Source organism: Lethenteron reissneri, chromosome 32, assembly GCF_015708825.2.
Source record: "Lethenteron reissneri isolate LAM-NWPU_2019-01 chromosome 32, ASM1570882v1, whole genome shotgun sequence".
Lineage (NCBI taxonomy): Eukaryota > Metazoa > Chordata > Hyperoartia > Petromyzontiformes > Petromyzontidae > Lethenteron > Lethenteron reissneri.
Window position 1 is genome coordinate 4,314,458 of NC_083810.1, and position 12,367 is coordinate 4,326,824.

The window sequence follows — 12,367 nt, forward strand, 5'->3', positions numbered from 1 at the left end:
GCACGAACAGTCCTCTGATCTTGTAGACAACGAGCCCGGAGGGACGCGTGGAACGCAGACGATTGTTCTCACCGTCGTGCCCGACGCTGGGTTCTCGCTCACCCTGTTCACGTCTGCCCTAATGACTGTGACCCTCGACTTAAAAGTGAATGTCTGGTTCGTTGTTTGGCACCGAGCGTTCTGAAGCAACTTGTGATGAATGCATCCATTCAGTACAATTAGGAGTACTGTGGGAAACATCGTCCTTGCCTTTGAGTAACAGCTGACCAGAGCCCGTTTCTCAAGCCATGTCATGATCTTTGACTCCACTTACAGTTACTTGTTGTGTCTTTGGACATTCGATGGTTTTGGTAAAAGCCCTACTGCTTGTTGGGCAATGTTGACATGTTTGAGAGTATAAAGCATCCTCCACATACACCTGTACAAAATAGTAATAACAATAGAAACTCCTTTGATAATCCACTGCTGGTTGAGAGCCTTCCCATGCCATGTTAGTCATGGGAATTCTATGCCCATATTTCGCCATGCTGGTCAGTGCGGGTTGATAAAGGTGGAGGGCCCAGGACAGCTTCTGAGATCACTCACCACTGATTTTGCCCATGGCTGGGAATCGAACTCAGGGTCCAGCTCCACCCATACCAGATATCGCACTGAGACACATATTACCATGACTAGTTTAAGTCCGAATGCCCTCACTTCGCAACGCCTTATTGGTGGCCTGATACCATGGAAACCATGGGGTAAGTCATGCACAGCCGGTGGTGTTCCCGATCAATGTGTGTTCCTGAGCTTACCAGGCGAGACAGGAATGTGGTTGCTGCTGCTGTCATTTGTGGTGTGGTGCTTTAACTTGCACGTTGCCCCGACGACCGATGTGTATCTGTGTGACCACACTCATGTAACAGCGTATCTGTGTGACCAACTCATGTACGATTAAATAACCCTGATTGTTAAACCATTTATCCTCTCTGTGCCACGCCAACATTGCTCTTGATAGGCTTGCGATTGGTGATTTAAAAAAAATTAACGTTATTAATTCACGCGAATTGCATTTGTAGCAATCGGGTTGGCCAAGTGCTCTCCGATGGCCGGATTCGATGTCTCCAATGCGGGACAATTAGCAGGCGGGGGAATGTTAATAAATAAATAAATGCATTGTGGTTGTGCTAACACTGCTTTGATGTGTGCAGTCGGCAGTTTATATACAGCATGGCAGTGCGTGTCAGCAGTGCTGTTTTTTTGCTAGCTGCTTTTTGGTTTTGGGCTTTTGTGCCTGTGCTCAGCAACCATGATTTTTTTTTTTACCCATAAAAAAACATAATCCTTTTGGGTTGGATACAATTTTTACTACTATTTCGGAAGTCAGCGGTAATTTTTACCCCCATCAAGAGAGTCTGACCCATGCTATAGAAATCTCCTATTTCCACCCCAGGATTGGGTGGGTGGGGGCCAACGGCGGGGATTATTGCCGCAATAAAATTCGTTTTAGCAGGGTGGGGGGGGGGCGACACTTTACATTTTTTTATTGTTTTTTGTTTGTTACTGGATGACTGCCACGCTGCGATCAAAAGAATAAATCGGCCGCAATTTACGTTGGTGGAGAACGAAGCCCACGCAAATGGATGAAAGGCACGCACCGGTCTTTTCGACGTTTTCCGCTGCTCTTTTACACGTTAGATTGTTTTTTAACCACACGGTTGGCTAACGTTGCCGCCTTATTAGGGGCACATTACGGGCCTGGGCGCGAGCGTGGCCGTGGCCGCGTGCGCGAATGTTCTACGCCTGTGGAGCGTTCTCTCCCACGGGCACACGTGCGTAAGTGTGTGTGTGCGAAGCAATTTTAAAATCCACACGAGAACATTTTGAACGCTGTATGAGAATTCTGTCTTTCCTTGTTTCCCTCTGCAACAGTTTTCTTTAAATTTCCCCAGCCCTATGTACGATTCTGAGTGTTACCATTGCAGGAGGATTGGAACCATCGCAGTGTATGTGACCCGCTAGAAGAGCTGGGGGGGGGGGGGATATTGCCATTGTAACCATGCCCCACGGGATGCCCTGCACCAAAGTGGCTTGACCGCTGATTCCACTGCTCGCTTATTTGATTTGAATCAATGCCCAGTCTCAGATAATGATGAGCTATGCCTTAGCCGTTTGAGGTTGCAATGCCTGTGGAAGTGCATTCCCTCTAAATTATAGACAGAACATTGCATGCCGATGTGAAATAGGTTTGGAAACGTACTAAAGATACCCGACGTCAATATTCACATCGGTTAGTTAACCTGCATAAAATAAATTGACCAGAACGTGTTCCAAATGTGAGCAAGGGTCATGCTTTCAGATGCTTAATATGCCATGTCACTTCGAGATGAGGTGCATCTACTCAAATGGATGTGGGACAGTACTCGTCCATATTTGTAGCCCTAGGGTCTGTGGTAAAAAAAAGACAAACACTTTTTTACGGTGAAAGCCAGTCTCCATAGATCCACAAAGTGGTACCCATTTATTTGGTTGACACTAAACGGATGACAGGCTGATTCTACCCCCGACTGCCCTTTGCACTTGCGTCCTTCCAAATCTGAGTCACCCGATCAAACCACCGTGGCACGTCACCATTAACCTGGCCGACTTGATGCTCTCACACGGTGACAACCATCCCTCCGATTGGAGCTAACTGTCGGTCACTCCGCGTGCGCTGCACACCCGCGCGCATTGCCATCGGTCCGACCCTGCGCTGTCGCTCCCACTCAGCCGCCTGCAAGAGTTCTGGAGGCTCGACTACTGGGAGGACGACCTGCGCAGACGCCGGCGCTTCGTGAGAAACCCCTTCGGCTCGGCGCACTCCGACGCCACCCTGCGAGCGGCCATCGAGCACGGTGAGCGGCGAGTGGCAGCGCCGCGCCGACCTTGAGCCAGCGATCCCTTTGCGATTATTTCTATTCCACTGTCGGGGCCGCTCATTCGGTTGCGGTGATGTTCTCAAGTCAGAGTTGAGGAACATTCGGTGGTCGCGTCATTCGTTCGGCGCGAGGCTATCGTGAAGAGGCCGTGTTTTATGGTCACAGCCTGCAGGAGTATTATGGGGGGGGGGGGGGGGCCGATGTCGCTGTGCGTCATCCCAATTGAGTGATTAGCGTGTAATTGTTTGATGGCGACTTCCGACCATGGCCGGCCCACTTTGAACGAAGTCAGGAGATATTTAACGTGCACCGCTCTGAATCGGCCTGCACATATTTAGTGGTGGATACAAGCGCAGTAATAGCCAGGGCTGCCTGCCAGATTTTCCGCAACAAGGGACGAATGCCCTACCGTTAGCAGATCCGCTCTTGACTTATTTTGTTGACCCTGAACAAATTTGACCTCCGACTAGTATAGGAACGATTGAGTACAGCGCCGCGATGAAATATTGCAATGGCATTTATGATCGCAGTGGAATGGCCACGAGACGTTGGGCAGTTGCCACCTCCCCTGCAGGGGGCGCTGTCTCATTACACAGAGCCACAGTGCACGTGCCATCAGCCCTCGTAATCCCACGGTTATTTATGTGGTGCTCGTCTACATTGGGGGTTTGGAGCCAGTAGTGGAACACACAAACAAAACTAAACTTGCCAACCCTACCGATTTAAGCGTAGGCTGCTGATTTTTAAACCCTTTTACCGCACACCGATTTTTTAAAATTAAAGTGTAATACATTTTAAAAAAATCAGTCCTAATGTCTCTCTGCGGTTGATAAATTGTATACTCTATTTGTGGAAACAGCATTCCTTGCAGAGACTATTCCCCAGCCCAAAAATAAGAAATTGGCTCAGGGCAGTGAAGAGAGATGAACACCAACCTACTTTTCACTTTTGCATGAGTAACATTTCTCAATTTTCACACACAGTGCTCCACGCATCACCTTTATTCTTTATTTGTAATTATATTTGTTGGAAATTTTCGTATCTTATCAATACTTTTCCAACTTCCTTTTAAGCGGGAAGGTGGGTACCTCGACTCACTCTAAACTCCCCTCACCTTGAGCTCTGTGCTGTGTGGCGTTGCCTGTGCAGGAGCGGACGAGGATGTGATCAAGCAGGCCCGCAAGGCCTTCCGCGCCCAAGCCCTCGCCAACCAAAACTCAGAGAGCGAACTCCTCTTGGAGGGAGAGGACGATGCCCTCAGCCTCATGGAGGAGAAGGAACTCGACAGCATGACCGGTCAGTGGGCACGGCGGTGGGGAGTTGACGTCACGTAGCTGGTCTGACAACCGGGCAATTATTGTACGAACACGTGAGTGAGTGATTACACGTGTGGACGAGCGTCCTAAGGGGATATGTGGGTGAGTCCGTGAGTAAACGTGTCAGCAGTTGGATATCTGAATCAGAATCTTTATTTAGACCGGAGGAATCCGATGAGCTGTGAAGTTATTTTTCGCGAATGTCCAGTGTGGGTGGGTCAACAAGTAATGCGGCCTGGTAGTGGGAGTGCTGAGGTAAGCGGATGCATGAATACATTTCCTGTTTGAAGGTACAGCATCATGGTGTATTGACGAGGGGATTTGTGAGTGGGTATGGGATGAAGATTTTTCTGGTGAGCGGTTAGATGTGCTTGCGCCTGTGTGTGTTTAAGTAAGCAAAGAACAGTAATGCGAATTGAGTAGAATCCGTGGTCGTATTGGCGAGAGAGCCTGTTGATGAATGTGGATGGGTGAGCGTGTGATGAGAATCCAGCACGGTGGGAGAATGAGAGGGGAGGCAGCGGGATTGGTGGAATCATCCACAGCAACAGTAAGTGGGAACACAGCGTGTCCAAGGACCGTAGCTTCTGATTTGCAAACCAATATTTGGAGTACATAAAAACAATCGTCTAAATATGTCTTCTTTTCTGCAGTGCTGTGCACCTCGTACAAGCTCTGTCACATTTACCGTTAAATTTTACGTTTTATGGATGCTCCCTGAGCTTAGATGATGTGTTGGAAGAACGGCCATTAATTTCAGCACAGGTTCTAAGCACATATCCTGAGCGAAAAGATTCTCAGAAATCAACTGCAGAAAGGACCTGTGTAACAATGCTGCAATGTTACAGTATTTTGTAATATAATGGCTAATTGCTGCTATTTTCTGTATGTACATTAAGAAATGGTGGATACACCATTTCCATCAACACATTACTGAGTCTCTTATTCTTGAACACTATCCTTAACGTATCTGGTCTGCGGGATGGCTAAAGCTGTTTGCAGGCAGCCAGACTTTTACCGTAATGCCTTATTTGCCAGATTATAACAAGCTCCAGGAAAGTAATACGCGTCCCAAAACCTGTGCCCGCTGCCAAAAAAGTTCCACAAATCTGGTTACACTAACACCTCGACAAAGATTCCCCGTATAGCCTCTAAACGACTTGGGGCAAGTGCCATGAGCGTAACACCGATGAAGGCTGGTACCAAACACGGGGGGGTAAGTGGCCAGCACTACACCCGGCCACCTTTGTCTCCCACACCAGGTGCTCATTAAAATCTGAGTCGACCTAGGGGAGGCCCATGACCGGTTCAGATATTCATCAACGATGTTGGCCGTGAGCGGGAATCGAACTCGGGTCACCGGGTTCATAGCGCAGCGCGCTAACCGCTACACTGTCGTTCACACATACACATACACACACAGACACACATACACACACATACACACACAGACACACACATACACATACACACACAGACACACACATACACACACATACACACACAGACACACACATACACACACATACACACATACACACACAGACACACACATACACACACATGCACACACATACATACACACACATGCACGCACACCAACCGCATTACAAGATGCGCGCTCAGCTTTTGATTTAAAATGCATGAGGGGGGCAGTGCGTCATCAGCTGGAGAACACAGTGGACAGTGTTGTATTATCTTAATATCACGATATAAATCCGCTAAAGTGGTCCATGTGACATCCTTCTTGCTATTGTTTATGCTTGTTTACGTCGGTGAGCCATTGCATCACTTTTATTGTTTCTTCTCTTGTTTCAGCTTTTATGTTAAGGTTGTCGACTGCAGGCAAGTGTTGTGCTGAAGCAACTCCATCCTGCTGTTCATTTATTTGACCGGTCTCTAATGCTTTGGATAACCTTTCACTAACTACGCTTTTTTCCTTACCCGTAATCATTTGTTTTTGTTTACGTGTTTTTAACATTTGTTCATATAAAGGTTTATTTATTTTTATGTCACCGGTTGAGGATCTAAAGATACGTTGGCTCGAGTACTCAATTCACATCATGGGACCTCCTTTGCCAGTACCAATATATGAGAATAGGGTTTTCCCCTTTTTTTGGCAACAAAACAAGTGTTAAGTTGTTAAAACACCAAACTGAAACCTTTTACAAGGAATTATGTCTGCATTAACCACAATACGTGTGGTCAGAATGCAAACAAAAAACACACTGATAATATATGCATTGTCTTTGAAACTGATTGGTCCACACCAGAGACAGCTTTCTTTTGAGCCTTGTCTCAAAACGGTGTTAGACCAGAGGACGTCAAAAGGCATACGCCAAAAGTCCTTGTAAAATGTTTCAGTTTGGTGTTTTAACATCTTAACACCTGTTTTGTTGCCAGAAAAAAGGGGAAAACCTATTCTCATACTCAATTCACAATTGAAAGGTTCACAGGTTCACATACCGGATGGGAATTATCTCAGTCCATCATCTTACAGGGTTGATAAAAAAAAATGGGTACAACTTGGGTAAAAGTCAACGGTGGTCATCCTGTTCAAATACTTGCCCCGTTCAATGGAATATGGAAATCCCCCTCCCGGTTTAAGGTGTGACCATCTAAGTGTCACTCCAGCATCAATTGAACAGCGCAAGACGATGAGATTTGAGGTAGGGTCACCGATGACGGGCCTCTTGATCCAGGTGTGCACACAGGCCGAGTGGTGGCGGGTTTAACAACACATTTATATTTACGCGATCTAACCCGACAAAACCTATATTATGGATGATATTTGTCGCAAAAGCCAATGTGTTCAAGCACACAGGCAGGGCGCAGATGTTTGTAAAATGTTTGTGTTTGTGACGTTTTTCCAAAGCGTTGATTTTTGTTTCCGCCAATCGCGTCTCACTTTTTTGTACGACAAAAAAATGTCGCGTGGGTCAATGGTGTCCAACGCGTTTGGGCATATTGAGGTGTACTTCTGTACTCCTGTTGGTTATATGTTTGTAGATTTGAAGCTTTCGCGACTGCAAGGATTCATACTCTTTGGTGTTTTCGGTAAAGTCACGTAGGTAAAAAATAAAATAAATGAAAACAACTAAATTAAATCACGACGTTTCGGGCGCAACACAAGCGTCCATCATCAGGTGGGAAAGCATGGCCTGATGCTGATGCAGACTGTTTTAAAACAGATGCAGCAGTAGGCTATGCTTTCCCACCTGATGACGGACGCTTGCGTTGCGCCCGAAACGTCGTGATTTAATTTAGTTGTTTTCATTTATTTTATTTTATTTTTTACCTACGTGAAAAAAATATATGTTTGTACTTTAGTTGCACTGTTTGTTACACAGGGTTTTTAGCAATGTAATGGATAGTTCGTAAATGTGTGTTTACTGTCACATGTAACCATCTATAGCGGTAGAATGAATAGACATTGCATCTTTGCAATGTACCACTCACATTGTGTTTATCAATATATACACATTCTTTTTGAATTGCATTGATGAAACCAAAGGAGATTTGGTTATTTGAATGCAATAATGCTTTGAACAAGTGTGCTCTTTATATCCAGTTCCTAATTAATTGTATGCAACGATGTGCTACTCCAGTGACGGCGGCTCTAACGAGGAGGCATTGATAGACTTAGAGCCAAATCAGGCTATCGATTGAAACTCTTGCTCCAAGCATCCCAGACGTACATCTGTCTGTTTGACAGAGCAACCGGCCTGGCAGCTGACAGGCAACAGCTATCCTGACAGGGATCAGGACAGCTCAAACTGAAATGCTACGTGCAGCAACACGTTACTTTACATAAAGGTAAAGGTGCAGCCCTGAAATACCCTTGCTCTGGCCACTGCTCACGGAAGGGCCTCCGTTAGAGGGCATTCTATAGAGCCGCTATCGAAGGGTATATTGGCCTACTCTTCCATTCTGGCGAGACCACAAGGAGGCGGTAGGAGTACCCACACTTTCCCCCACCACACACGGCCTGCCAATTGACTAGCCGTGGTTGTGCACATTTATATTGCTGGGTGAACAGAGGTGAGGGCGATTCAATAAACTTGCAGCTTTGTTTCAAATACAGGAGACGTATTTTAGGGGTGAGACAATTGAACCCCACCTCCTTCGCCTTACGATTCCGTGATTTATTGTGATTCAGCGTTGCGATTCCATTCAAGATGCACTCTTTTTATTACAATGTGGTGAATATAGCGGCCTGAAATGAATGCGGTGGGGGGAGGGGTACATGTGAAGCCATTGCATCCGACGTTCAAGAATGAAGAACACAAGGATGTTTTCATATACGTGCACGTGCGGTTTAAGTGGATTAGATATATCACATTTTATCGTGCGGCATTTGTCAAATATTCATCTCTTGTTTTTATTTCTATAAGCAAATTGGCTTGTTTACAGTTTACTTAGTGACTAATATATAATAAGTCTGGTTTATAATACGTTTATCAGTATTACAATATGTAAGGTATTATTATTATTATTACGTGCTGAATAATGACACGATATATGTATTGACATCACGTATTGCTCACTGTGGGCAAGACAAATGAAGTAACTGTGTTGGCAGTAGTAGACAAGCACCAATCATCAAAACTCATTACTTTCAACACTGGCACTCCTCATGGCAGAAATATGTTTTCTCGGGTAACAGTTTGGCCGCTCTTCAGAGAGGCGACTGCAATGGAGTACATCGTATTGTGTCGAGGCAGCTTTAACATTAAAACGTTGCTTTTAAATGACCTCATAACAGGAGTCACACAATTCATGAGTATCATTTTGCACGCGAAGGCAAGGCAGATAGGTTGTAAAAAGTCCTGGATTCAGATTGAGCGAAAGCCTGAACAGCCGTCTCGGCGTACATTGAGGTACAATAAGGGAGAATCAACGCCCACAGTAACCAGCCGATTTATTTGAAGAGATGAAGGGGGCAGCCGTATGTCTTAGGGCCTAGGGGTATTGAAGTTATCTACCACAAAAACAGACATCATCTACGGTGCCTGGAATTCCGAGCAGGTTTCCACTGCTGCTCCGGAGTGCACCCTGAAACGACTCTTCGAGTATTGCATCAGTGCACAGGTTTGTGTTTAATGTCAGTCTTCTTAAATGTTTTATGCAATTTGAGAACCACGAGACATTGGCATCCAAGACACTTGTGAATTATTTAATTGCCGAATCTCATCTTTATTGCAAGATCAGCGGTGGTTAGTTATGGAGGGTAAATTGTATGACAGCAGACAACTGCAGCTTTTTGGAACTTGATCTGCCAAATCCATATTCATGGGAAATTGCACAGATGAAATGGATACAGAAAATCCTCAATTGCAGAGTCTTAAGGTTATATTTTCAGGTCGGACTGCATTCCATTGTTTTGGCAAGTTGTGATTTTTAAAGGGTGATTTTACATGTAGGAAAAACTTGGAGTGTTCGGAGAAAACCCCACGCATTCGCGGAGGTAACTTAGATCTTAACGCAAGCAGATTCACAACCAACTGCTGTGCTGCTATCTCATGCAACACCTCACAGTCAAGCCCTTGCCTCCAGGATGATGGGCTTCCACCGCCGTGTCCAGATTTTAGATGTCATTCATCACGTGCAGTTAGCTGTGACTGGGAATTTAACATGTGTCGATGGGTTCATTGCGCAGTGTGCCGAACACTGAATCACCGCGCCCCATTGAGAATGCATATAGCACATTATTCAGTGGTGGTCACACTGTGTACCAACACTCTCTTTTGGCATTTGAGTTTACAAAGCCATTTTTTGGCATCCTGTCTCATCCTGTTCTTCCGCAGTGGCGAGATGATAACTACCTCGCCTGGTATACAGGAGGTGGTGGGTTCGATCACGACCCTGACGGCTGTATATTTGGAGTTTGCATGTTCTCCCTGGAGTCGCGTGGATTTAAAATCAACGTGCGTTTAGAGTATTTGGCTGCTATAAATTCCCACATGATACGCCTCTTCGTTGGGCCATCATTTGCGACCAGGTCAATTCTGAAAAAGAGCTATATGGCTAAGTGGGCCTAACCTGGTAAAATAAAACAATGTGTAGTTTTAGTTTGTTCCGGGGAGGTTGTGTAGTGAAGCGTAATTTCCATGAGGAAGACTGCTTGATTGTGCAACAACTCTGCCTCGTCAATTCTGCCATTTAACAGTTATGATTGCCATCGTGGAGTCTCATCAAAGTTCGCCATTTGCTGTGAATTTGAATTTAAATATCCTGTGGCATCATTTAGAATCCATTGTATGTTGTTGAGGTCATAGCCCAAATGACGATACTTAAAATGTACCTACAATGGCTAATTTAACATTTAAATATCACATTTGCAAGCTGCACAGCATTGTAATGAAACCCAGCTTGAATAATCTTAGTGTACACGTATGCTTAATGTGTATGTCTGTGTGTGCCTATAAATGCACAAAATACCTATATGTGCGTGGCTACTTCTGTGTGTAGTGCATACTATGAGCATGCATTTGTGCATATACGTGCATGTATTAATGTGTACTTATGTGTGCGTACGGCTGCACACACGTGTGCGTGGTACATTTTGCCTCCCCGTGTGCATTGTGTGCCCGCACTCGAGAATTCCCCTGTGCCCTCCATTTGTTGTGCAAGTTGCAGTTTTTTTTAAACCAGGTGAGCGCTCAAAAGACCAGGGATAGTCTGTCATTTGCAAGGGTGTAACCTGGGTATGGGGCGATGATTTTCATGCGTAATCTCGATTGAGTGATCTGTGGTGTAATTCTCGAACATGGAAAAGTGGGACTCTGACGCCGGCGCACGATGGACCTTACTCTTGCGAACAACATCGGGGGGGATCTGTAGCGACGTCCGGCGTGAAGCAGACGGCGCGTCGTAGCTTTATTGCCGGTTATCACGCCGGCAGTAATAACCGGGGTTGCCGCTGGATTCGAACCGCGAACATCCGCGATGATTGGCAACTGCACCCCCCGCTGGGTTATTCCCCCCCACACCCCCCCCGACATCCCACCACATTGTGTTGTGTACTTAAACCTTGGCGTACGTACGGATGAACGAGTGGGTTTTGTTTGGTTCGTGCGTGCGTGCGAGCAGGACCAGTTGTGATCAGCACTCCCGCCCAGCTGGTGGCACCGGGGCTGGTTGCCAAGGGGACGCTCTCCATCACGGCCACGGAGATGTTCTTCGAGGTGGACGAGGAGGACCCGGCCTTCAAAAAGCTCAACCCCAAGGTAAGCTCCCTGCAAAACTGTAAACTCGCAAATGTGATATTTATAAATGCTAAATTACCTCCCGCACCTCCAATTAGCATGCTTGGCTATGTACGGAGCTAAAGAAGTTCCAAATACATATAAACCATTTTTTTTACTATTTAAATTTTACCAGGTAAGGCCCATATAACCCCTTTTCAGAAGCGACCTGGCCCCAAATGAAAGCTCAACGTGGAAATGTATAGCAGCCAAATATTCTCAACACGCGTTTATAAATGTGGAGGGAAAACCAAAATGTGTTTTATCCGTTTTTGTGCCGGGTTGTCTGTACGCTGTGTGCGGCCGCGTATCTGCCTCAAAGTTCAAATATCTCAAACCACGATTGGTGGCACTGAGCCAGTGGTAGATATTTCCCCGTTCCCATGGTCCGTTTATGCTGGGTATGTACTCGAATCTCGACTCAATCCATCATCCTCTAGGGGTCGATAAAATAGGGTTATACACCTGTGAAACGTTAACGGTGATTGTTCTTATGGATATGCGCTGGCCCTGAGTGGAAAGATGTGGAGGGTTATACTAATGTCTCTGGTCTGCCTATGAAGATGAGGACTGTCAAATAATTGATTATAATCAATTGAGGAATATGGGACCTTTTGGTGGCTATGTTTAATGTATCTTTGAGAAAGGCACCTACTCAGCCTGGTCAGCATCGTGCTTGATCTCCGATGCCTGCCCAGTGTTTATGTTGACCAGAGCTTGCCCAGTTACTCATTTTAGGCTGAGTTGACTTCAAAGCGACTCAGAACAGGTTCAAGCACCAACCGCTTTTGGTGTTGTGAGTGCCACGTGCGATGTGATGCACACTCACATGCTGACGTGAATTCCCAAGCCATCTTCAACTCACTGGAAGAACCTTACCAAAGTAGCTATTTAACATGGTGAGATA

At 45.8% G+C, this 12,367-nt stretch overlaps 1 protein-coding gene across 1 annotated transcript in view; it reads left to right on the forward strand.

Moving 5' to 3' along the window:
• LOC133349904 (neurobeachin-like) overlaps positions 1 to 12,367 on the forward strand; it is a 515,983-nt gene that overhangs the window by 462,958 nt on the left and 40,658 nt on the right. The window contains 3 exon segments of the mRNA XM_061563758.1: positions 2,749 to 2,873; positions 4,047 to 4,193; positions 11,306 to 11,442. Of these exon segments, the coding sequence (XP_061419742.1) occupies positions 2,749 to 2,873; positions 4,047 to 4,193; positions 11,306 to 11,442 (409 nt within the window).